The sequence below is a fragment of the Nycticebus coucang genome, chromosome 1 (assembly GCF_027406575.1).
Source record: "Nycticebus coucang isolate mNycCou1 chromosome 1, mNycCou1.pri, whole genome shotgun sequence".
In the NCBI taxonomy this organism is placed as follows: Eukaryota; Metazoa; Chordata; class Mammalia; order Primates; family Lorisidae; genus Nycticebus; species Nycticebus coucang.
The window spans coordinates 6,549,306-6,575,930 of record NC_069780.1 but is presented as its reverse complement, the minus strand read 5'-3'; the positions used below and the strand labels follow the sequence as shown (position 1 = coordinate 6,575,930).

The 26,625-nt window shown below is 45.4% G+C and overlaps 1 protein-coding gene across 1 annotated transcript in view; it reads right to left on the bottom strand.

The window, feature by feature from the left end:
• FAM47E (family with sequence similarity 47 member E) overlaps window positions 1-25,660 on the bottom strand; it is a 30,839-nt gene extending 5,179 nt beyond the window's left edge. Inside the window, exons 1-6 of the mRNA XM_053587716.1 lie at window positions 25,525-25,660; window positions 19,726-20,095; window positions 14,415-14,548; window positions 11,795-11,942; window positions 8,538-8,738; window positions 827-982 (exon numbers count right to left, since the gene is read on the bottom strand). Coding sequence (XP_053443691.1) covers window positions 827-982; window positions 8,538-8,738; window positions 11,795-11,942; window positions 14,415-14,548; window positions 19,726-20,095; window positions 25,525-25,595 — 1,080 coding nt within the window. The 5' untranslated portion in view covers window positions 25,596-25,660. The remainder of the gene's footprint in view (window positions 1-826; window positions 983-8,537; window positions 8,739-11,794; window positions 11,943-14,414; window positions 14,549-19,725; window positions 20,096-25,524) is intronic.
• Window positions 25,661-26,625: the final 965 nt, after the last annotated feature.

Genomic DNA, 26,625 nt, shown 5'->3' with positions numbered 1-26,625 from the left:
ATTTATACCCAGTACTGGAAAAGGTAAAAATGACCCTCTTTCCTGTCTGAGCTTTCCAGTGTGAAGGAGGTTACTGATGAATAACAAATTTGTATGGTTTCTCCTTTTTCAAAATGTTTTCATATCTGTCAACTGGGAATAGTTTGGGGTCTGTTGATAAAGAGAAGAGATTCACAAACGTCCTCATCAGAGTCCTGTGGAAGTGCTGTTTGCACATTTGCAAATTTCCAGGACTACATGAGAATCTTCTTTCCATCACACCCTGGTCCACAGACGTGGGCAGGTACAGAGTTTCCCTGGGGGTGGGGGTGGGGTGTGTTAGAGTGTGACCTTGCATGTGTTGGTTGCTTTGCAACATCAAACAGCACTTAACCTTCATCCCTTTCCTCTCAGACACATCCTGCAACTCAGATGAATTGCGTTAAAGAAATTTCCCAATGCAATTTTGAATTCTTAACTTTTATCCATTATTAATGGAAAACACGCTTAACGTTTAGTTACCCAAAGAGCACCCATGACATCATCGCCACCCTGAGTGCTCTACCAGGCCACGCCATCCCTTCAACAATTGCCATGGGAATCAAATGTTCCACGAGCGGTAGGACTATCACACTGCCTGTCCCATCGTCAGAGACCTTGCGTATACCAAGAAGCCAGGAGATTTCAAGTCTTGCTGATTTCACATTCCCACATTATCACTTGACTTCCTCTTTGCAGAATTCAATATGCAAGTTGCAGGGTTTTCGAGAGTCTCTGTACCACCCAGAGTTTGGCTTCAGTATGAGGGTGAAGGTGTACTGGATCAGATCCCACCACAGGCACATACCTGCTCCTGTGGTCCCTTTTTAAGATTCTCGTCATGAGCTTCATGTGAGACCTGAGGGTCAACCAGGGGTTCATCCGCTCTTTGCTTTTTCCACAACTTGGTGTCCAGATACCACGCCCCATACCTCATCTTCACCCTCTTTGGTTTGCTAGGATTCTATAGAAAGTAACAGAATTCCGAACAGCATTAGTTTTTGTTGTTGTTTCTCATTTTCACAAATCTAAAGTTTATTTTATAAAAGTAATACCATTTGCTTTGAATGTATGGTTGGTCCTTGCCAAAGTATTTTGTGAAGTTTCAGCATGTTTTGATTTTACAAAGAAAACATTGAAAGTTCATGATTGAACAAATTGTGGTTAATAACATGACCTGTGAATTGTGACAAACCTGGGTTCAAATCCAGATTCCCCCCATTTAGTAGCTGTGAGTCCATGAGCAAGTTAACTTCTTCATCTGTAAACGGGAGTAACAATAGCTCCCAGCCCTGCAGGCTTGTTGTGAAGATTAAAGGACAGAATGTGTGCCAAGCAGCTGGAAATCTTGCAAAAGCCACATATTTCCCCCCAAGGGTGTTGACCTTGAACAACATACCCAGTCAACCAAAATAATAAGTTAGGAGACTTATTGTGAGTCCAGCACTGTGCTCGACCTTCCAAATGCTAAACTATTTTTGATCAAACTGCAACCTAACACCAACATTTTGTCTTATTCTTTGGAAGAGAGGCTGGCTCTCATCCCCTTCTGTGCCCCATTCCTCAGCAGGGCTGGCTCACGCCCCATGCTGTGAAGGCAACACCCACCTTGTCTCATCACAAAAGGGTCTAATTCTTAGGTGAGGCAAAGAAACATGAAATTACAAAGCTTCCACCCCTCTCTCCTGCCACACACTTTTGAGCTATGCAAGGGAATGTGTCAAGCATGCTAGGGTTTGCATGCTAGGGTTGAGCCAGATAGGCCCGTCTGAAACGGAGAGAAAGGGGCTGAATATCTAGGAGGGAAAACCCTGCTAGAGCTGGTCTCAGCATTGTGATTCCTCCCTTCCAAGCACACTGACCCCCTCACTTTCTACAGCACACCCATCACACCTGTGCCTCTGTGCCTTTGCATGTGCTGTTCCCTCTGCCGTAATGCTCTTCCCCAAGGCACCCAGGCCGCTCACCTCTTTGCCTATTTCCTGTCAGCTTTTCAGCAGTATCTTCCCTGATCATCTAAAACCTGTAACCCTTCCCGACACTCCTTGTTTTCTTTCTCTCTTTATTTTTCTTAGCTGCACTTACCACCATTTAATACACGATGTTTTTTCTGACTGTCTGTCTCTCTCCTTATCTCTAAAATGTAAGCTCGAGAGATTATTCCCGGTTATATATCCCTGGCATCTAGAACAATACCTAGGATGTAACAGGTACTTCATACATTTTTGTTGAGCTGATGTTCGGTTGGTAAGTTTGGCCTTCTTGACCTTTGGTCCTGTACAATTCTTCGTGGGAGGTGCAGTGGGACATCACAGAATGCCTGGCAGTATTCCTGGCCTCTGCCCACTAAATGCCAGGACCTCGCCCACGTTGTGACAACCAAAAATATTGTGTCTTGACAGAAAGAGGGAGAAATCATCCTCAGACAAGAACCACTGAATTAAAGAAAGAGGGAAGGAAAGAGAGGGAGGACAGGTGGGGGAGGAAGAGGGGGGTCTACTCAGCCACCACCCTGAAGACTTGAGTTCTAGAATATGTTCTGTTGGTGGGTAACTGCCAATTGTTCAAGACTGGGCACGAACATAATTTCTTCTGTGAACCTTTACAGAACCTGCCCTGATCCTGTGCTCGGTGGAATTGATGACTTCTTCCTACATCCGGTACACACCATGACATCATTTTGTTACAGTCAATCATTTACCGTCAGCCCCAACAGGCTGTAATCTCCTTCAGTGCAGGAAGCAGTCCTCTAGTTTTCTTCATATATTCCTAGCTCTTTGGGACACACAGTAATAGCTGCTTGTTGAATGAATGTATGAACAAATGGATGAGTGAACACACAGTGCAAAGACAGACACGCTGAAACAGAGGCCCAGAAGGCTGCGGAAGATGAGAAGTAAGAACAGATTATTATTATTATTATTATTATTATTATTAACCAAGGACCTGGAAAAACCCCATGGAAAAATTAGCATATGCTGTGTTTCTAAAGGAAAACGGAACATGGACGTGGGGAGGAGAATATTGGGAGCAAAGTGGTGGTGGGAAAGCTCAGGGGTGTTTTTTGTTTGTTTGTTTTTTGAGACAGAGTCCACTATGTTGCCCTCGGAAGAGTGCCGTAGCGTCACAGCTCATAGCAACCTCTCGCTCTTGGGCTTAGGTGATTCTCTTGCCTCAGCCTCCAGAGAAGCTGGGATTATAGGCGCCCAGCACAACACCTGGCTATGTTTTGTGGCAGTTACCATGCTGTTTTAGCTGGCTGGGGCCGGGTTTGAACTCACCACCCTCAGTATATGGGGTGCCACTGAGCCACAGGTGGTGCTCGAAGCTCAGGGTTTTAAAAAAGAATGCCAAAGGTCAGAATGGGACAGGCCTGACGATTTGTGAAGTAACAAAGTACACATGGGCCTTCACTTTGAGAATAGAGATGAGATTTACCCTCCCACCTGCAGCAACCAAAAAGCAGGAAAAAATATATGAACTAACAGTTTGCAAGACACTGGCCATCAGCTAACAAAGAGCAGCAATCCTTGAAGGTGAACAAGCAAGACAAGCCCCACAGCAGTGGCTCCCTGCCCTGAGAAATGTCCCAGACTGAGGGCAGGGGCAGGAGCCCTGTGCATGCTCTGAATTGAGGAGACAGAGCTGTGAGTCCAGGGAGACCAAGGCAGCTGCAGCCGGCAGCACAGAGGAACAGAAAGGAGAAAACTCCAGAGGCTTGCCGAGGGCCCCCTGTGCACATGTGGGAGGGAACTACCAAGGCCAAGGAGAGCACTGGGAGAGTCCAGGGAGTGTCTCCAACGGGGCTTGGACAGCGCCTCCTTCCTCTTGGGAAGCCCTAAGATCCCCAGCATACTGGGCAGACTATACCCAAGGGTCCTGCCTCAATAGTAGGGAATAACCAGTCCTCGACTGAAATTTCTCTCATTTTTTTTCTCCACAACCTTAAAACGAATACCCCCAAAGATTGAAATTTTCCAAGTAACTGACTGCATCCCAGAACAAAGTTCAAGAATATATACAGTAACCTACAAAAATGTTCAATAGCCAGTAAGGCAAAATCCACCATGTCTAGCACCTACCAAAGATCACCAGGGGTCAAAGATCACCAGGCATGCAGAGATCACCAGGGGTCAGAGATCATCAGGGATCAGAGATCACCAGGGGTCAGAGATCACCAGGCATCAGGGATCAGAGATCATCAGGGGTTAGAGATCAACAGGGGTCAGAGATCACCAGGGGTCAGAGATCACCAGGCATGCAGAGATGAGGAGAACATGGCTCATAAGGACAAGATGAATCAGTGAATGAAAACCGGAACAGAGCTGACACAGATGTCAGCCTCAGCAGACAATGACATCAAAGCAATTATTATAACCATATTCCATATCTTCAAAAGATTAAGTAGGGGCATGGTATGCCGGCTCACTCCTGTAATCCTCGCATTTGGGAGGCTGAGGTGGAAGGACTGCTTGAGACCAGGAGTTCCAGACTGGCCTGGGTAACACAGCAAGATCCTGTCTCTACAAAAAATTTTAAAAATTGGCTTGGCACCCATAGCACAGTGGTTACGGTGCCAGTCACATGCACTGAGGCTGGCGGGTTTGAACCTGGCCCATGCTAAACAACAACGACAATTACAACAACAACAAAAAAATAGCCAGGTGTTGTGGTAGGCACCTGTAGTCCCAGCTACTGGGAGGCTGAGGCAAGAGAATTGCTTAAGCCCAAGAGTTTGAGGTTGCTGTGAGCTGTGATACCACAATACTTTACCAACGGCAATATAGTGAGACTCTGTCTCAAAAAATAAAAAATAAAAAAATTAGCTTAGCTTGGTGGTGTGCACCTGCAGTCCCAGCTACTCAGGAGGCTGAGGTAGGAGGATTGTTCAAGCCTATGAATTTGAGGCTGCAGTGAGCTATGACAAACCACTGCACTCTACCCTGGGCAGTGAAGCAAGACCCTGTCTCAAAAAGAAAAAAAAAAAAAAAGATTAAGTAGATGCATAGAAGATATATATTTATAAAAAGACCCAAGTCAAATTTATATAGGCAGTGCTTCCTCTAGAGCAATGATAACCTTTCCTGTGTATTTCCACTGACTATTAGAATTTCAACATATAAAAATCTTATGTTATACATGAGATTAAAAAAAATGCCAGGTGGGATTAACAGCAGATTAGACATTGCAAGGGGAAAAAAATAGAGAACTTAAAGACATAACCATAGAGACACAGAAAGAAAAGAGAATTTAAAAACTGAACAGAGCTGTGAGACAACTTCAAGGATCCTAATTACATGTAATTAGAGTCCTAAGAAGGGGTTGAAAGACAAAAAATAATAAAGAAGTGAAGTCCAAAATTTAGGAAGCCATTCTAGAGAATATTATAAATGAAAATTTTCCAAATATCACCAAAGATTCTGACATACTCCTTTCAGAGGGATATGGGTCCCCTGGTCGCCTCAATTCAAACAGAGCCTCTCCAAGGCACACTGTGATCAATATATCTAAAGTCAAGACAAAAGTAAAGATTTTGCAAGCTGCCAGGAGTAAGCGCCAACTGACTTACAGGGGCAAATCTATCAGGGTGACCGCGCACTTCTCTAATGAAACTTTTCAAGCCAGAAGACAATGGTCATCTGTCTTTAATCTACTTAAACAGAACAATTTCCAGCCCAGAATTCTATATCCCGCTAAGCTTTAAAATTGACAGAGAAATCAAATCTTTTATTGATATGCAAACATTGAGGAAATTTGCTACAACAAGACCAGTTTTACAGGAAATATTCCAACCTGTACTACACACTGACCATCACAATGGACCTTCAGCAAAGTAAACACCTGGAAATTAAAGGACAAACCTAGTTTCCCAAATTTTTCCAATTTTTTTTCAGCAGGGTCTAACTCTATTGCCCAGGCTAGAGTACAGTGGTATCATCAGAGCTCACTGCAACCCCAGACGTCTGGGCTTAAGCGATCCTCCTGCCTCCACCTATCAAAGTGCTATGATTACCAGTATGAGTCTGCCCAAAACATTTCCAAATTTGATGAATACTATAAGCTCACAGATCAAAGGAGCTTAATGAAGCACAAGAAACATGAAGAAAAATACACCAAAGCATATAGTATTAAAAGTGCTCAGAAAAGAGAAACTCTTAAAAGCATCCCAGCAAAAAAGCACATCCAGAAAGACAAAGATAAGGATGATGTAAGGTTTCTCATCAGAATTGATACAACCAGGGAGACAATGGAGCAACATCGTTAAAGTGTTGAAATTTTAAAAGCTGCAAAGCTAGAATTCTATGCCCACAAATACAGTAGGCCCCTCTGATTCAAGTTTTTGATTTCCACAGTTTCAATTACTTCTGTTCAATCATAGTCCAAAAACATAACAGATAAAATTCAAGAAATAATTTATAAGTTTTAAATTTCATGCAAGTCTCAGTAATATAATGAACTCTCGAGCCATCCTGGTTCTGTCCCTCCAGGGCCATGAACCATCTCTGTCCGGCATATCCACCCCGTATGTGCCACTTGTCCTTCATCACTTAGAAGACATCTCAGTGATCAGACTGAAAACACACAGGGTCTGGTGCTCTCCTCAGTTTCAGCATCCATGGGGGGTCTTGAGATATAACTCCACAGATAAGGGAGGACTATTGTGCCTTTTTAAAATAAAGGCAGAACAAGGATATTTCCAGATATACAGAAGCTTCAAGAATTCATCACTAGCAGATACACACTGGAAGAAAGGTTAAAAGAAGTCCTTCAGGCAGAAGAAACGTGAAACTAAGACGAAATATATTTTGAACTTTTGCATAGTGTCCCTCCATTTGCCAGTCAAAAATTCAATTTGGCAACAATCAGCATGTTGTATAAAACGGTGTTTGTGCAAGTTATCTGTAAGGACGGAGAGTTGGGCAATTTTATTCTGCCCATGTTCAGGATTCAGGACAGCAGTGGGTCAGGCCTCAACTGCAAGGGACATAATTAGCCTGTCCAGCATCATTTCACATCTTTTAGAAAGAGGAGAGAGAAATGTAAAGACCTGATATCAGTGATGAAATGTATCATTTTCATAAACCTTGTGCAGAAGAGCCAAGGACAGAAACCTAATGCACGTCAACATAGGCTGGTCATGGCTCAGCGCCTGTAGCTCAGCAGCTAGGGCACCAGCCACATGCATGGGAGCTTCTGGGTTCGAACCCAGCCCAGGCCTGCTAAACAACGATGGCAACTTTAACAATAACAACAACAATAAAAGCCAGGCTTTGTGGCGGGTGCCTGTGGTCCCAGCTACTTGGGAGGCTGAGACAAGAGAATCACTTAAGCCCAAGAGTTTGAGGTGGCTGTGAGCTGTGATGCCATGGTATTCCACCCAGGGCAAAAAAGTGAGACTCTGTCTCAAAAAAAGAAAAAAAAAATAGGCTGGTCATTTGTGTTCAATTGTAAAGGACAAAATTAAAATGTTCGAAATATTGGAAATAGTATAATATCAAAGATTATGCATAAAAGGCAGGGGTAATTAGAGATATTAGATATTTTTCACTTTCAGAGAAAGGAACGTTTTCTACCTCCAACTCAGGCAGTCTATGGATGACTCACAGAATTAGACTCATGTATACATCCTGTAGCAACATGATAAACAGAAAAGTTAAAAAGTACTCTAGGGCTACGGTCCCTAAGCCCCAGGCCTCTAACTGGTCCATGGCCTGTTAGGAAGGGGCCACCTGGCGGGAGGAGGCAGCAGAAGAGGGAAGCTTTGTCTGTATTTACAGGCACCCCCCACCACCCACTGATTCTGCATTATGGTGAGTTGTATAATTATTTCATTACATATCACAATGTAATAATAATGGAAATAAAGTGCAAAATTAATGTAATGTGCTTGAATCATCCCAGAATCATCCCCCCCCCCAACCCCAGTCATGGAAAAACTGTCTTTCATGAAACTGGTCCCTGGTGCCAAAACGGTTGGGGCCCGCTGCTCCAGGGGCCCGTAATGCTTCCTCTGGAGCACGGCCTGTTAGTTCTCCTTTCTGTTACCTTGTTCTTCCATCTTCACAGACACTTGGTGCTGAGGAAACTGAGCAGTTTGTTAATAATTAGGCAAGCATGTGGTCAATGATAATGGTTCATGTCAATAAAACTGGAAAAAATTCAAGAATTCTTTGGACATAAAATTAACAGCATTCACAACCATTAATTGCAGCATTTTACTCTTGCAATGATAACCATTCCTGTGTATTTCCACTATTAGAATTTCAACATGTAAAATATAAAAAGATTATTTCTGAAAATAACTATTCAGATATTAAAAATAACTCTGAATGACACGCTTTGTCGCTCTGATTCGTTATATGTACTAAACATCTCCATTCATTTAACAAATATTTATTGATCATGAAAGCTACTTTACAACACCAGTGCCCACTGAAGTACCAGAATTCAAGAACATTTAAGACTTTAATACAACTTAATTTTCCTTGCTTTTCTGTCTGCTCCCCTTCTGCAGTTACCTGTGGTTTCTGGAGTTTCCTCTCCTTGTCTGGTTTCTGGAGGAATTCCGGCTCCTGCAGTTTGTTTAGCCGCACATGACGCTTGAGCTCCAGAGGAAGCTGGTTTAGCCTCCCCGTGCAGAGAAGGTCATGGCTCAGTTTGCTTTGATAATCAATGTGGAACTGTTTCAGGACGAACTCTTCATCAATGTTTGAACTTCCCTAGAAGAATAATAGCATCTTGCATGAACTGAGGGCGAGTGGTGACGTGCTCCTTGATTTCTTCTTTAATCTAGGGCAGTGTTTGTCAAGCTTTTTTATCTCCCAGCACACTCGAACCTACAGTTAAATTTCTGTGGCACACTTAAATTATGTCAATCCAAAAAAAAAAAGAGTAAAAGAAAGAACTTCTGAAAATAATTTAATTAATGATCTTCAAAAAATTTCCCCAGCATACCCTAAGATCCTGTCACAGCACACCAGCGTGCTTGGCATACTGGTTGAAAATTGCCGATCTAGGAAATTAACCTAGTTGACCATTGTTGGGGAAGAGACAGTTTGGAGGAGAAGCAGAGACTCCTCAGTGGGTGTTCACTGAGACAAGAAGTACGTCCCAGCCGGGCGCAGTGGCTCACGCCTGTAATCCCAGCACTGTGGGAGGCTGAGGAGGGAGGATTGCTTGAGCTCAGGAGTTCGAGGCTTGTCTGAGCAAGAGTGAGACCCCGACTCATGGAAAAAAATGGAAAAACCCAGCCGGGTGCCGCAGCGAGCGCCTGTAATCCCAGTGGCTTCGGAGGCTGAGGCAGCAGGATGCCCACAGCCGGAGTCTGAGGTTGCAGTGAGCTACGATGCCATTGCCCTCTGCTCAGGGCATAGGGTAGAACTCTGTCTCGACAAAAAAAAAAAAAAAAGAAGTACGTCCCACCCAAGGGACTGTAACAAACTGGTCAACACAAGGAGGTGGTCAACATAAGGAACTAGGCCGACTGGACTAATAGGTACATGTGATGGTGATGTCTCATCTACGAAAACTGGATCAACTGAAGGAGACGGTCAACTAGAGATTCTAGGGTATTTGGGGTCTGCCGGGCTATGTCCGTACATTAAGAGACAGGTTAGGAGGCCGGGCACAGTGGCTCACACCTGTAATCCCAGCACTCTGGGAGGCCAAAGCAGGTTGATTGCTTAAGCTCAGGAGTTGAAAACCAGCCTGAGCAAGAGTGAGACCTCATCTCTACCAAAAATAGAAAAATTAGCTGGGCATAGTGGCAGGCACCTGCAGCCCCAGCCATTTAGGAAGCTGAGGCAGAAGGACCATTTAAGCCCAAGAGTCTGAGGTTGCTGTGATCTATGGTGATGCCACGGCACCGTACTCAGGGTGGCAGAGTAAGACTCTATCTCAAAAAATAAATAAATAAACAAATAACGCAGCTTAGGACCTGCAAGAAGCAGTGAATCCCTGGAAGAAATCACAGAGCTGAGGAAAATTGGGTTAGTTTGACAACAAACTTGATAGCAGTGACCTCCCTATAGGTATTTTTCAGACATGTCCAGCCGTGTACAGTGGCTGTTCTTTCCCCAGCCCCATATAAGGAGAGCTGCCCTGTTCTCAGCTCCTGCTGAAGAAGGTGGTTTTCGTCTGCCATATTTTGTACACAGAACAACTGTCTCCACGTCCTTGCCCAGCCGGCAGCAGGGACAGCTAATCCACAGGCGGACCACTGACAGATGATATGGCTCAAGGCTAAAAGACAAGTTAGACTCAACAGAATCCCACTTTGGAAAACAGAAATTGGGAAACAGAGAGAGTGAGGCCAGAAGCAGTATAATTTATAGAGAGGAGTCACGATATAGAGTCAGAGGCATAAAGGCGGGAGGCCAGTCAAAACTAGGCTGAAATAATAAGCAGAATCAGCGAGGTAAAAAATAAACAGCATGGAAAGAAAAGTACAGAGCTGTGAACAAAATAACACAGGCAACGCGATAGGGACCAAGGCTGTGAAATGTAAATAATGATAGGACTTAGTCACAGGGGACTAACTAAGATTAAGGCCAGTTGCCAGAGCAGCTAGACTGCCATCCTAAGGTTCCTTAAGTTTCCTGTGTAGATACAGGATTAGTCTTCAGTAGTGGGAATGGGACAGGGAGGACGGGCTTGGAATCAGGTGATCTAATCTAGCCAAACTATGGGCAAGCGGTGGTTTGGGTACCAGGCCTAGAGGGCATCGTCTGCCGTGTCCAGCATCTCTGCTCCATTCACCTCTGAAGAGCTCCCCTCCCACTCTCAGTCTGTTGCAGCTGGGCTAGACACCCCACCTCTGGGCTTCAGGGTTAGACACGTGTCCTGCCCTAGCTGATAAACATATTCCATCTCCTGAATCACAGCAATTAATTCAGGCCCAGGCATGTGAACCAAGTTAGTCCAGGAGAACAAGGCCTAGAAATTTCCTTAGTGGAAAAGGGTTGCTGTCTTCCAGTTATGTTGCTCACGGGTAGGATGCAGCTGGAAATTTTAGTAGCTACTTTTGGTATCTCCTGGGGCAAGACTGTTTGGGGATGAAGTCTGTGGAGCACAGCCGAGAGACAGGGTCAATACCTAAAACCATTTCAGCACCTGGATCTAGCTGTACCTGAATCTCTAATAACTGGAAAATTTCCTGTTCTCCCTTAAGCCAGTCTAACTTATATTTCAGTCACTTGCTAATGAAATAGTACTAAATACATTGACGAAAACTGACTAAATACACTCAAAAGATTTGGGGGAAGAGAGAAAATACAAACTTTAAACGTCTTAAATCCAAGAAAAAACATCAAGAATCCAGACATTGTAAAGACTCAGGAACAGGAATAGGGAACTAAGCAGTTTCTTGGAAGGAGGGCAAAGAAAGACCTTGATAAGAAGTGAGTCAAAGTCTCTTCATATTAGAAAAATGCTTTGTGGAGATTGCAGTCAGGCACACCTGCCCACGTAGTTATAGATAAATATAACTCGGAAAAATGAGCTGAAGCAGGAGTGAAGGACAAAGAGAAAAGAAGGTCCTGACATTGGCATGGAAAACAAAAATATGAAATAGCAACAGCGATGCAATATAAACATAAACATTCCAATTAGCTGCAAGTTCCCAGAAAGTTCAGGTACCAAAAAAATTTCTGTTATAAATGGTAGGAAAGAAGAGTTCCTTTATGACTTTGATGCTTTAACTCATATACAAACACTGATTTTTAATAAAAGCAACCTCGAGCTTGACTTTTAGAAGTAGGTTTAACTATTAACTTACCAAAGTCGTAACCCAATTGCAGAAGTCACTAACTCCTTTCCGCACATTCTCATAAACAAGAGGACCAGCTTTGTGATGCACGTCCACCTGGCATGGCTTTTCCTCATAGAGCCATTGGCCTGAACATGACCCAGAACTCTTCTTGGGGCTAAAGGTAATGAGACCATTGAAGAATTACGAGGCATAGTGAGTCCACATGGACTTCAATTTTTTATTAATATTAAATCATAGCCATGTACGTTAATGCAATGATGGGGCACCATACACTGGTTTTATAAACAGTTTGACACATTTTCATCACACTGGTTAACATAGCCTTTCTGGCATTTTCTTAGTTATTGTGTTAAGACATTTACATTCTACATTTACTAAGTTTCACATATAGCCTTGTAAGATGCACCGCAGGTATAACCCCACCAATCTCTCTCCCTCTACCCACCTCCCCGCTCCCTCCCCTCCCTTTCCTCCTTCTCCCTATTCTTAGGTTATAACTGGGTTATAGCTTTCATGTGAAAGCCATAAATTAGTTTCATAGTAGGGCTGAGTACATTGGATACTTTTCTTCCATTCTTGAGATACTTTACTAAGAAGAATATGTTCCAGCTCCATCCATGTAAACATGAAAGAGGTAAAGTCTCCATCTTTCTTTAAGGCTGCATAATATTCCATGGTGTACATATACCACAATTTATTAATCCATTCGTGGATCGATGGGCACCGGGGCTTTCTCCATGACTAGCAATTGTGAATTGGGCTGCAATAAACATTCTGGTGCAAATATCTTTGTTATAATGTGATTTATGGTCTTCTGGGTATATACCTAGTAGAGGAATTATAGGATTGAATGGCAGATCTATTTTTAGATCTCTAAGTGTTCTCCAAACATCTTTCCAAAAGGAATGTATTAATTTGCATTCCCACCAGCAGTGTAGAAGTGTTCCCTTTTCTCCACATCCACGCCAACATCTCTGGTCTTGGGATTTTGTGATAAGGGCTAATCTTACTGGAGTTAGATGATATCTCAAAGTAGTTTTGATTTGCATTTCTCTGATGATTAAGAATGATGAGCATGTTTTCATATGTATGTAGGCCATGCTCCTGTCTTCTTCAGAGAAGTTTCTCTTCAAGTCCCTTGCCCAGCCTGCGATGCGATCACTTGTTCTTTTCTTGCTTATATGTTTGAGTTCTCTGTGGATTCTGGTTATGAAACCTTTGTCAGAGACATAACCTGCAAATATCTTCTCCCATTCTGAGGGCTGTCTGCTTGCTTTACTTACTGTGTTCTTGGCTGTACAGAAGCTTTTTAGTTTGATCAGGTTCCAGTAGTGTATTTTTGAAGCTGCTTCAATTGCCCTCCACGTGGACTTCAAAGAGTGTTGTGGGGGGGAGTCATAAATCATAAATCATTCCAACCATCTCTTGCAAGCATATGAATTGTATTTTAATTTTTCAAAGATCACACTGCTGTTATCAACATCTTACATAGAGACAAGTGTATTATAATTATTTAAAACAATTAAAACTCATATAGCATTTTATAATTATATAAGTTTATTTTTTAAACTAAGAGCACATTTAGTAAAATATATACCAATTAAAAGCCCAAACAACTGTGCTTGAAGCCCACTAAAGCCTCAAATAATCCTGCCAAGTGGGAGACAGCCTTGACTGCTCATTCCAGAAATCCAGTGCATTAACAAGCCTGGTGGACTTTAACTCTGCATCCTTCTCTGGACTGTTGCAAAGGGTCGCCTCACTAGTATCTCTGCCCCTGCAGCCCCCAACCCCCAGTCCACTCTGTGCACTGCAGCCAAAGCCGTCATTTCAAAATGTAAACCCCACATGTCACACACTTCATCTCATAGCTTAAGCCTTATCAATAGCGTCCCTGTAAAAAATGAGATATAGGCCTGGCATGGTGGCTCACATCTGTAATCCCAGCATTCTAGGAGGTTCAGGAAGGTGGATTGTTTGAGCTCAGGAGTTTGAGACCAGCCTGAGCAAGCATAAGACCCCATCTCTACTAAAAAAATAGAAAGACTAGCTGGACATAGTGGTGCATGCCTGTAGTTCCAGCTACTCTAGAGGTTGAAGCAAGAGGATTGCTCAGCCAAAGAATTTGAGATTGTTGTGAACTATGATGCCATGGCATTCTACCAAAGGCAACAGAGTCAGAGTCTGTCTCAAAAAAAAAAAGAGTAAGATAATCCACATACCACTAAATTCATAAAAGTTACCATTTCAAGGCCAGGCGTGGTGGCTCACATCTATAATCCCAGCACTCTGGGAGGCTGAGGCGGGTGGATTGCCTGACTCACAGGTTCAAGACCAGCCTGAGCCAGAGAGAGACCCCCACCTCTCAAAATAGCCGGGCGTGGTGGCAGGCGCCTGTAGTCCCAGCTACTTGGGAGGCTGAGGCAAGAGAATCACTTGAGCCCAAGAGTTTGAGGTTGCTGTGAGCAGTGATGCCACAGCACTCTACTGAGGGCAATATAATGAGACTGTCTCAAAAAAATAAAAATAATAAATTAATTAATTAATAAGAGAAGCTTTGAGAAGATAATTTCTAGGCTATCTCATCAGGTGAAAGCAATGACAAAGAGTTGGCAACAATACTCACGGTCCCAGTTGTGCAGAACGTTTTTTAAAAAGCTTTGGGGGTTCTTTCATACTTTTTCTGGGGTCCTCACAATAAACCCAGGTATCTTTCAGCTTCCTGTCAGGATCAAGCACTTCCAGCACCTTCAATAAGAGCTACAAACAGAAAACAGCCTTAGCAGGAAAAAATAGGCCACGAGGAGACTCTATTTTACAATGAAGTAGACGGTTTGCCCTGCACTTTTTCTTCCTGTCAATCAATGCTGTTCCTCGAATTCCGTGGCAAATGCTGTGCTGGATATTGGATGAATTTGTGGCATAATCCCAAAGGACACATCTGGAATGCCCTGATCCCAAATGTTGAAATCCTAAAGTCTAAAATCCCCTAAATCACAATCCCAAAAGATGAAAATCCCAGAAGTACGATTTTTAAAAAATTCGTCAAAAGACATCATTTACTTTTTAAAAGAGATTTGAGAAACATGTAAAAACAGGATAGAAGCTTTCACAGCTGCTTCACACAACAAAACCAGCACTAATAACATTCATGTTTTTGCACCAACACTCAGGTATAGTAACGACAGCCACAGGGTGTGACAGTTATGAGCAGATGAACTATGTTCATAAAGCAAGGGTCAAAAGGCAAAGCGTGTGAGCACACGTCACCGTGCCGGGTGACTGAGCACCTGGCTCTCTCGCTGCAGCCGTCGGAAGCACCACGAGAACAGCCCGTTAAAACCACCCAGAGAACTGTGATCCTGAGAAACTTTATCTTTCACAAATGCAGATATACAAAATGGACTTTTCTTCATTTATTGAGGAAGTTTTGATTCTTTTTTTGTGCACCAGCCATACTTGTGATAATGCCCTTTCATGGCGTCACATTTGCCCTTGGACAATTTCTACTGCCAGTTCTGGACACCATGCAAAGATGAGATACACAGCATAAAAAATTGTTTTTTAAAATGCTGACAGTATAAAATAGTGGAGAGGGGATCTAAACCAAGAAAAAAACAAAAATCACTAAAAATTCAACACATGAAAAAGTGCATTACAGGGATAGATTATAGGCAAGCGCACTGAGGTAGTCCATAAAAACCGGCAGCTTTCACAATCATTAAGTGTATTTTATGGACTGGGTCCACTTGAGAATGCATTCACATTCATTTTCTACACGGCACTGCTCTTTTTGAAATTCTTCTATGATTCAACATAGACCGACACGAGCATTCCTGGTTAAATTTTCCCGTCTCCTGTGCCATGCCTCTGTGTTGTTTTAAGTACACGGAGGTCCATTCTGCATGCGCTCACAGGCAGAGGACAAACCTGGCAGAGACAATCCTAGTGATCAAACCGCAGCAGTGTTCCTGGTCTTCTTATCCTACTGTGGACATGATTATTTTGAACCAATCAGCAACTTCACTGGCTTCTTCAGGAACAATGCAGCTTTAATTCATTAAAAGCTCCTGAAATTTCATCAGCTGGAAGGAATGCCGACTCGGACACATCACATATTTTTTAAGTTTTCCATCATCCCTGTATTATGGGGCCAATCCACTCATCTAAATTCCCCACCAAAGGCCTTGGGCTGAATGGAAAAACAAACTTTATTGATAACACCTTGACATTCACTTTTAGAAACTTTGATCATCATAACCTAACTCCCTATCTGTCCTTACGGGTTGAGGATTCAGTTGAAATTTATCTTTAGCTGCAAAGTCCACCGAATCTTCAGATAAAGTGCTTTGCCTTTCCAAGTCATGAACGCATAAATTAACAGATAAGTTCTAGGATTTTTGGATCCAACAAGAGCATGAACTGTATAAAGTTAATCAAAAACAATGGGGTGGGGCAGCGCCTGTGGCTCAGCTCCACTGCGCTGGACCCATATATTGAGGGTGGTGGGTTTGAACCCGGCCCCGGCCAAACCACAACAACAAAAACAACAACAAAAAAAACCAGGTGTTGTGGCAGGTGCCTGTAGTCCCAGCTACTCGGGAGGCTGAGGCAAGAGAATTGCCTAAGCCCGGGAGTTGGAGGTTGCTGTGAGCCAAAACGTCACAGCACTCTACCAAGGGCAATAAAATAAGACTCTGTCTCTACAAAAAAAAAAAAAAAAACAATGGGATGTTAGGGCGGCACCTGTGGCTCAAAGGAGTAGGGCGCCGCTGTCCCCATATCCCGGAGGTGGTGGCTTCAAACCCAGCCCCGGCCAAAAACTGCAAAACAAAACAAAACATAAAAGAACTTGTTGAAAGTACAATACCATCCACTGGCCCCAGGGAAGCATGCACTATTTTATCTATGTTAGATTCAGTGGTAAACATAAGAAGTCTTTTTTTTTTTTTTTTTTTTTTTGCACTTTTTGGCCTGGGCTGGGTTTGAACTCGCACACCTCTGGCATATGGGGCTGGTGCCCTACTCCTTTGAGCCACAGGCGCCACCCAAGAAGTCTATCTTTTTGACAGTCAAATCCCCAGCTAAGAACAGTTCAGCATTTAATGTGTTTTATAACCCTGGAGGAGCCTCCATATGTCTTTGGTTAGAAGGTCTGAGCTTGTTGAATTCTTTTTACTCTCTGATGAAGGGCACCTGTTCTTGAAGGCAGCATGATCAAATGATTCTCCAGGCAAGTTTCCTTCTGTCTTTTGTCTGCGTTTTCACTTCGTCCATGATCTTTGAAACATTCAGATGTTGAAGGAGGACATTTCCCCCCCAGACTACACACATCTCCTTAAATCACACTTGATTTCCAAATAAATACAATAACAAGAAAACACCTCCCCCTACCAGGATGCAACTAACATGATCCAACCATCCTGCGTATAACCGAAAACACACTAATCCCCTCAACTTTCAGGATTTTAACCGTTGGGATTTTAATCTTTCAGGATTATGATTTTTAAGATCCTAGGCTTTGGGGATTTTGAGCTTTGGGGATCTCAACATTTGGGAATATGGTGCATTTTGAGATTGTGGTTCTTTCGGGATTGTCATCAGCACCACTGTGGGATGGTGGATGTCCTCCACCTGGATGTCAGGTGCACAGCCTCATGCTAAAGGTCTGCTTCCTCTAGATGGAATAGGCCTCTGGGCATGTCCTTGTCCCCACATGCCCAGAGAATCCCCTGAAGGACTTCTGTGACTTTTGATTGCCCATCATCTATTCTTCCTCTCATAAATAAATGTCTGGCTTTTTCTTTGGGAAACCTCTCTCTCCACTCTTAGTCCATGGGGTCTGAACTGGCCTAACCCCACCCTCACTCCAAAGGCAACCATGCTGACTGCTTTAGGAGTAGATGCAGGACCCACCTTGGATCCATGAAAACCAGGCTATGGAATTTTGCTGGGGTTATACAAAAGAGGAGCTCCTTTTCCACAAGAGTTTCTAAGTGGGTAGAATGTAATCTGGAGCTGTTTGGGGCCACCCTGGCACAGTAAGAAGAGACCCTGCCTCAGAAAGAAGCCGACACACCTAGCTGGGGATATCACACATGGAAATAAGAGCCTCAATCTCAGGCCACGTCCTTGTGCTGTCCAAGGTGTATGGAACAGACTCTTTGTCATGGACTCAGAACCTCTGGCCTGCAGGAGGCAGTGAAGGAAAGCTCCAGGTAGAAAACATCTGCTCAGCAACACTAGTCGTCCTTTCTACAGACTTCCTTACCATTGGTCACTTATTTATTCACTCATTCAAAAATACTTATGAGTGTCCACCATATGTCAGGCATTGGTGGCTCACAGTGAGAGCCAGATAAAGTTCCTGCCCTTGCAGAACTGTCATTGTAGTGAGGACAGGTGCAATGATGGAAAATGGAGCATGGTACAGCATGGAGAGTGCAGACGGAAGGGAAATGCCATTTTATTGGGGCCTTTTCAGTCGAGGGACATTTTAGCAAAGACCTGAAGAAAGTGAAGAAGCGAGCCCAGCAGCCTTCTGGGGCAGGTGTTCCCAACACGCAAAAGAAACACGGATTGGACATGTTCATAATGTCTACAGAACTGCCTGGAGGCCACAGCCGCTGGAGCAGAGTGAGTGAGGGCAGAGGAGCAGGGGTGAGCTTGGAGCAGGAGCAGCGTAGGGCTGGGTTGAGAGCGGAACTCACAGGGCCTTTCAGCCCCCACCGAGGGCTCCGGCTTTATCTGAGGGAGTAGGGGCCACTCAAGGGCTGTGAGCAAAGACTCATCTTCCCACACCACTGTCTCGCTGTCTGTGCAGCAGACAGGCTGCAGCGGTGGGGGTGAGGCAGCTGCCAGCTCCCTGCCCAAGGTCCATTCTGCCCTTTTCGCTTATGTCCAACAAAACCTGGGCTGTGTTCCGGGCTGCCAGGCCCCAGTAAGAAACTCTGCTTTCTAGACTCCCTAGCAACATGGAGTGGTCAGACGAATGAAATGTTTACTGGGAAAGCTGTGTCTTCCTAATGAAAAGACAGAATCGGCTGGCACGCTCCCGTTAGCATTTGCCCCTTAGGATTCCTGTCTGAAAGGCAGATTCAGCGCCTGCCGGTGGGGAAGGCATTTTGCGATACAAAGGCAAGAGAGAAGCGCTAGGGATATGGAGCTGAAGTCAGGAGAGGCCTGGGACACTGGAGACGTGGGAGGGCTGCGCTCAACCCACCCTTTCCCCCATGACCTTTCTGGTTCTCAAATACATTCTATCCACCTGTTGGTAAGGACTTAAGGACACCGCCTCACACCAGGCCAAGTGACGGAAGTAAGACGGATTAATTCCCTTCCACTCTTTCCTCCTCAAGAAAAGCCACAGTGCAAAGTATAGCAGATTGGTAGAACTTCTGGGGGAAGAGGAGCCAAACGGTGCTTTTCAAAGCTGCCCCTTTGAAAGCTGAGGGGCTTCACAGGAGGCAAAGGCACCAGCGTGCATGTGGCTGCCAGCTGTGCCTCCCGGGGACAGAGGAAAAAGGCTGCTCTGAGCGCCTAAAGGACCTTCACCCCAAGTGATTCTTCTCTTCCCCTTACAAACATGTCACCTTCACATCTAGACTTTTTCTTTTTTTTTTTGAGACAGAGTCTCAAGCTGTCACCCTGGGTAGAGGGCCACAGTGTCACAGCTCACAGCAACCTCAACTCTTGGGCTGAAGTGATTCTGTTGCCTCAGCCTATGTCCGGCTATTTTTGTTGTTGTTACAGCTGTCGTTGTTGTTTTAGCTGGCCCGCGGGCCGGTTCGAACCCACCAGAACCCACCTACAGGGTGTCTGTGGCCGGCACCCTACCCACGGAGCTACAGGAGCTGCCTCACATCTACACATTTAGAGAGGATGATTTCCAAGGCCTGGTGATGCCCCTCTCACAAAACCTGGGACAGACAGATCACCTCCGCTGGCATGGCCTCTTCCAGATGTGGGTAGAGGGCCAAGGGGTGCGGGGCCAGGCGGGCTTCCACGTTCTCCAGGAACGCCTTCCGCAACTGCTGGGCTGGTGAGAGCTTGGAAGACAGGGCTGCGTCTTTGGGTGGCTGTTTCTGCTTCTTCTTTGGGGCTGGTGGGGGAGCTCTGTGACAAATCTGGGGCAGAGAGCCTTCCTGAAGTCCCCGAGAGATCAGAGCGTGGCAAGGCGGGCAGCCTTTCCTAAAGTCATCCAGCCCCTTCCTCACGAACACCCACCGCCGGCTGTTCAGGGAGGCTGAGCACTGCGGCCTGTTCTTGGGCTTCTGGAAACACTTGGAAGGTGGATTCTCCTTGTACCTAGAAGACAACACACTGGGTCATGTAGATCACAGGATTGCTGGGAGAGAAGGAGGCACCTTTTGGGGAGAAGGAGGTAAAGCAGAGGGAATCAGGGGAAGGCTGAGGGTCATGTTCCCGGTTCACAGCGCAGTATCGCTGGTCTGTGCTAGCCCCGCTCCGGCTTTCGTTATTCTGTTTCATCCCCATGTCCCACTCTCATGGGTCTCCCTTGAATAGGCAAAACCACTCTAACGGATTTGAAATATATCCTTTGTACGTGTCCTTAAACATCTGAATTGTCCTTTATAATAATTTACATACTCTGTTTCTTGCTCCTTTACCAAGCACATTTTAAAGACTCAGCCACGCCACCATATATAGGTCCGATTCATTATTCCAACTGCTGCTGTATCCATTCTCCTTGTGAAGACGCTCAAGAAGCTGCTTTTCCTGGAGACCCTGTCTTTTCACTAAAAAGGACACAGTTAAATGCAGTAGAAAGAACCTGAATCCCAGTGACAGCCAAGTCCCTAGCTAGCTGAACAACCTTCCTGTAATAACATCTGGGGGTTCCCTACGAAATTCAGGGGAGAGGTTGCAAAGTAGTAGTCCATGGGCTACGTGGACTTATCATTTGGTTTTCTTTGTGGTTTCTGTTTTTTTTTCTTTTGTGAGACAGGATCTTACTCTGTCACCCAGGCTACAGCACAAGAGCTCACAGCAACCTCAAACTCCCGGGTTCAAGTGATCCTCCCACCTCAGCCTCCCAAGTAGTTGGGACTCAAGGCAAATGCCACCACGGCTGGCTAATTTTTCTATATTTTGTAAAGACTTTGTAGGGGCTCACACTTGCTCAGGCTGGTCTTAAAGTTCTGTGCTCAAGCAATCCTTCCACGTCAGCCTCCCAAAGTACTAAGATTACAGGCGCGAGCCACCACCCCGGCCCCTTCTCTGTGTTTTATTAAGAATCATAATAGCTAACAAAAAATTGAGAGTTTTCAGTAAAACAGGCACTGTTCTAAATGCTTTACACATATCCACATATTGAAATCTCGTAACAACCCCGTGAAGTAGATACTACTATTATTCCCATTTATAGGTAATGAAATCAAGCACAAAGAAGTTAAAAAAATGAAACAAACTCTCGTCAAAGGTCACACAGCTAATCAGTGGTAGAGCTGAGATTTTAAACTAGATAGCGTGGCTCTAGGGAAAGGTGTTCAAACATTATGCTAGAGTTGCTGGTACACAAAAATGTTCCCATTACTAATCTGGAATGCTCATCTTGAGAAACACCAGCTCCGGCTTCCCATGGAGCCACAACTGGTATAAAGCTGCCCGCTTTAGACAGACCTACACTCTCTCATTCTCAACCTCCACCGCTCCCTGCTGCCCTATCTGTACCCTGCTTTCCTCAGATTCCTCCTTCACCAGCCCCTTTTGCATTGAGTAATAAGGGCCTGAAGGTGAGACGGAGGAGAAAGGCAGACAAATAGGAAGGAAGATGAAGCCAGCTCCCAAATAACCTCCCACAACCAGCCAATACCAGCTGAGGCTTAGCACCTGAGCTTCTCAGAATCCTCACATACTGCAATGCCTTAGCCAGATATCTCTAGGCTGGTATCTTTTCCTGAAGTGTTTTCTACCTTCAGACCCCTTTCGTCTCTAATGGCTCTTTATACCAAGACTACTCTTCATTGCACCAGTAACCACACAACATTTTTAGGAGATTCCAGCCTGATACTTATTCTTTCCTAGTAAATTCTGGAAATGTCCTGCTTGCTATGTACATGTATACGTGTGTTTCAAGGGCTTAACCTAGCTCTACTGTGGAAGTCTAGATGAAAGAACACAAAAAAATGAGTTTACAATATGTTTCTACCTGCATTTAATAAATCACTTTTAAATAGCTAAAATGGCAGAGGGTATGAAATTACATCTTGGGATGGGTAACCCGCTCATACAGCCTGTCAGCAAGTAACCCTCCATATCATTAAATATCTTCCCAAAGTTAGTTTTTTGCACATTTACAACTAACTAAAATGTCTGAACACTTCACAACATCAAATCTGATAACCAGTATGTATGTATGTATGTATATATATATATATATATATTTTTTTTTTGAGACAGAGTCTCAAGCTGTTGCTCTGGGTAGAGTGATGTGGTGTCATAGCTCACACCAACCTCCAACTCTTGGACTCAAGCGATCTTCTTGCTTCGGTTTTCTATTTTTAGTAGAGACAAGGTCTTGCTTTTTGCTCAGGCTGGTCTGGAACTCGTAAGCTCAAGCAATCCACCTGTCTCAACCTCCCAGAGTGCTAGGATTACAGGCGTGAGCCACTGCACCTGGCCAGATAACCAATATTTTTGTTAAAGCACAGCCACACAACCTAAAATACATAATGGCTGGCAGCTAGCTCAAGCCTCATAGAATGCTCTGACTGGCAGAAACCCCAAACAAAATCTAACCTATCTTCATCACTTTCCAATGAGGAAACCAGGTTCCTAAAGGTGAGCAAGGTGCCTGGTGTAGACGCAGGGCTCTGCTTGACCTCACGTGGCCTCTGGTAACGAGGGCACCTCTTTGTGTTACCGGAGGAGGAGGGTTCAGCCACCTGTCACTGTCCAGCCAACATGCGGAGACAGGGATTAGGTCCAGCTAGCTTTATTATCAGAGGGCCAGCAATGCTGAAGGAACGCAAGAGTAGTCTCTCAATTCTGCTCTGCTTCAGTTACAATTCTAATAGTTTTTATAATGGGAATACAAGAAAACAAACCTAGAAAATTTTAACTTTATCTGATAGGAAGTAGCATCAAAGTATTCTCTCTTCTAAGAATGCAAAATGTTTAAACAACACAAAGGTTATGTTCACTTTAACAAAATATCTAAGAGGATCATTAAAGAAAACATCATATCATCAAAGTAACATTTATCTACCAATGTCACAACGTGTATTGTCTATGTGTGACCACCTCCCCCAAAACCTTTTTTTTGAAACAGAGTCTCACTCTGTCCCCCTGGGTAGAGTGCCGTGGCATCACAGCCCACAGGAACCTCAAACTCTGAGGCTCAAGTGATTCTATTTCTTCAGCCTCCCCAGTAGCTAGGACTACAGGTGCCCACCACAATACTCGGCTATTTTTAGAGACAGGGTCTCTCTTGCTCAGGCTGGTCTCAAACTCCTGAGCTCAGGTGATCCACCTGCTTCGGCCTCCCAGAGTGTTAGGATTACAAGTGTGAGCCACCTTGCCTAGCCTCCCAAGGTCTTTGGTGACAAACATCCTCACAGTCATGGTGAAACCTTTCAACTAGATAATCATGAAAGGTGTGTGGGGAAGGCTGAGCAGACTAGGCCAGCTGTGCTGCTTCAGCTCAGCTTCTCAGACTCCATCTTGCAGGCTGCTCTTCTGGCTTCACTTCCATTTTGTTAAATTCATGAAAATCTTGCTATAAAATAAAAGTGAAAACAATTTTTCTAAATGTTTACTATTTTCATAGACACTGGTATATGACATATGTATGTTTCCTTCTTTAAGAATTGCAAAAAAGTACTGAACATGTAGCCAAAAGAAATGAAAAATTATATGCTCACAAAAATCTGTACTCGCATTTTGACAGCAGCTTTATATGTGATATCCAAAACCTGGAGAGAAACCTGAAAGTCCTTTAGCAGGTGACTGGACCAAGTGTGGTGTGCGCACACCAAGGAACAGTAGCCAGAAACAAAACGAACAAACTGTGGATACGAACAACTTTGATGGGTGTCAAGTGTTTAATGAGTGACTAAGAGCCATTGTAAAGTTTATATACTGTATTATTATATTTACCTAACACCTGCAAGAGACCCATGTTATAAAATGGAGGGCCAATGAGTGGCTGCCAGAAGGTCGGGAAGAGGAGTGGGGGTAAAGGGGTAGCACAAAGTGGTTTTGTGTCTTGATGTACACATGTGACAGAAACGTGACAGAATTTTACAGAACACTATGGACATACAGGAGTGCCATTCAGTACTTAGGGAAGCCAAGAAGGGTCTGTAGTCTGATTGATACATTGTGGCAACATCATTTCCTGGTTTGGTAATGCCCTCTAGTTATGTAAGAGGACACAGCTGGTAGCAGCAGGGGAAGGGTACATGGGACCTCTGTACTATTTTTGCAACTTCTTGTGAATCTACAATTATTTCAAAATATAAAGTTTTGAAATGGGAGGAAAAAAGACTCCCAGAGTTCATATTGCTAATAGGTGCGCAGTACGTGCTATGCACCAGTGACAGGCTTACATATGCTAGCTTGATCCATCCTCACAACAGTCTTAGAAATATGATTCCTTTTAATGTCCCCATATTACAGTTAAGAAAAATGAGCTCAGACCTGACTCGGTGGCTCACACCTGCAATCCTAGCACTCTGGAAGCCCCAGGTGGGTGGATTGCCTGAATTCCCGAGTTCAAGACCAGTCTGAGCAAGAGGGAGACCCCATTTCTAAAAAAAAAAAAAAAAAAAATAGCTGGTAGTCCCAGCTACTCGGGAGGCTGAGGCAAGAGGATCACTTGTGCCCAAGAGTTTGAGGTTGCTGTAAGCTATGATGCCATGGCACTCTACCAAGGATGACATACTTGAGACTGTCTCAAAAAAAAAAAAAAAGGAAAGTGAGCTCAGAGGAACAACTAAGTTGCCCAGAATCACCAACTCAAGCCTTTTTAAAAGACAGAATCTCACTTTGTTGCCCTGAGGGTTGAAGAGTGCCCTGGCATCAGCCTAGCTCACAGCAAACTCAAACTCCTGGGCTCAAGCCGTCGTCCTGCCTCAGCCTCCCCCGTAGCTGGGACCACCCCCAACTAAATTTTTCTATTTTCAGTAGAGATGGGTCTTCCTGATTCTAGCCTTTGGAGTCTTCCCAGACACTTCTTGCTGCCTCCCAGATTGCCCAACTCCATTCTCAAGCAATCAGCCAAGGCGAAGGCTCCCTGGTCCGGAGCTATGATTCGCTCTGCGCGCGATGCCCGCTGACCTCCCAGCTGCTGAGGCCTCTCCCAGCCCTGGGGTCCACCCGGCCGCAGTCGCCAGCTGGGCGGACGGAGGGCCAGAGACTCCAGATGCAGCGACGTCTCCCGGCGCCCAGCGCCCCGGGTGGAGCGGTCAGCTGGCCAGCCCGGGGAGGTGGGGCGCAGGCCGGAGCGCTGGGAGTCCTGGGCTCACTCTGCCGCATAGCGGACTCTGCCGTCAGTTTGAGGAGTGACCATGAACCGACATTTTCTCGGGGGACTGTGAGGATAACGGGAGAAAATTTCTGCCCCGCGCGATGTCTACAGCGGAGAGCTGCTTATTTCTTGAACGCCGTGGGGCTCCAGGAGGGACCTAGGGGGGGAAAGCAGGAGGGGCCCCCGGGCGGCCACCCGCCCCGGCCCGGCCCCAGCCCGCGGATCCCGGCGACATCGCGCTTACCCCGGCCTGCGGCTGCTGCCCTCGGGCCCCGCGGCGGGCGTCCCCGGCCGGCGCAGCCCGCGGTCTGCCATGCGGCGGGGTCCGGCGGCGGCCCGACCTCCGCTGGCCCCGACCCCGGGCGGCGGCCCCGACCTCCGCTGGCCCCGACCTCGGGCGGCGGCCTGACCCCGGGCGACAGCCCCGCCTGGCCGGCGCGTCCCCGCCGCCGCCGTCGCTAGGACACCGCGCAGCCCAGCCCGGTGTCCCGGCGGCGCGGACACTTGGGGACGCCGGTCGGAGCTGGGGAACCGGGGGAGTCCGGCCCTCGGGTTAAGTGATCAAGTTTTCATCTGTGGGAAATTGTGTTCTTCGTCCCATGGAAATTTACTATAAGCTGCACCGGGCCGGCTTTGCTCATCTGTTCCAAAAATATGTTCACCGAAGGAAAGGGAATAAACCACCAGGAGAGAGAAAAGAGACAGCAGGAGAGAGTGGAGAGGGAGGGAAAGGAGCGGACGTCTAGCCGCGGGCGAGCGTTCCAGCCCCAGCGGTCTCCCGGGGGTCTCGGGGCCGGGTCCCCTCCGCGGGCCCAGCGCTGCGCACCTGCGCCTGGTCGCCGGGTCCCGCCCCGCGGTTCTCCCGCCTCAACCCCCGGCCGGCCAGCCGGCCCTGCTGGGCAGCCGTCCTCGGAAACGCGGGTTGCATGAGGCGGTGTTTCGGTTTCCCTAAATGCTTTCGCCAGTTCTGGGCGTTCCTGATTTAAATAAAAGCATTTCTTCCAGAGAAATAGCAAGAAAGCATTCTCTCGTCCTAAAATGATCCTTTGAGAATCTATTGAATATCTGGGTAGTATCAAAGGTCCTGAGGCCCAAACTGCCCACGCCTCTTCTCTTGCTCTGGAATCCCACTGCCCGAGAGACGTCTTGCTTCTGCCAGTTAATAATCACGTATCCCTGGGCGGGTTACTTAAAAAAAAATTAAGTTTCATTAATTACCAGCCCGAAAATAGGGGAAATAATATCATCTACCTACAGGGTTATTGGGAGGTTTCAATGAGATCATGTACTGAGCACTGGCCATTAAGAGTCCCTAAGAACTTTGGGTATGATTATTATTATTATT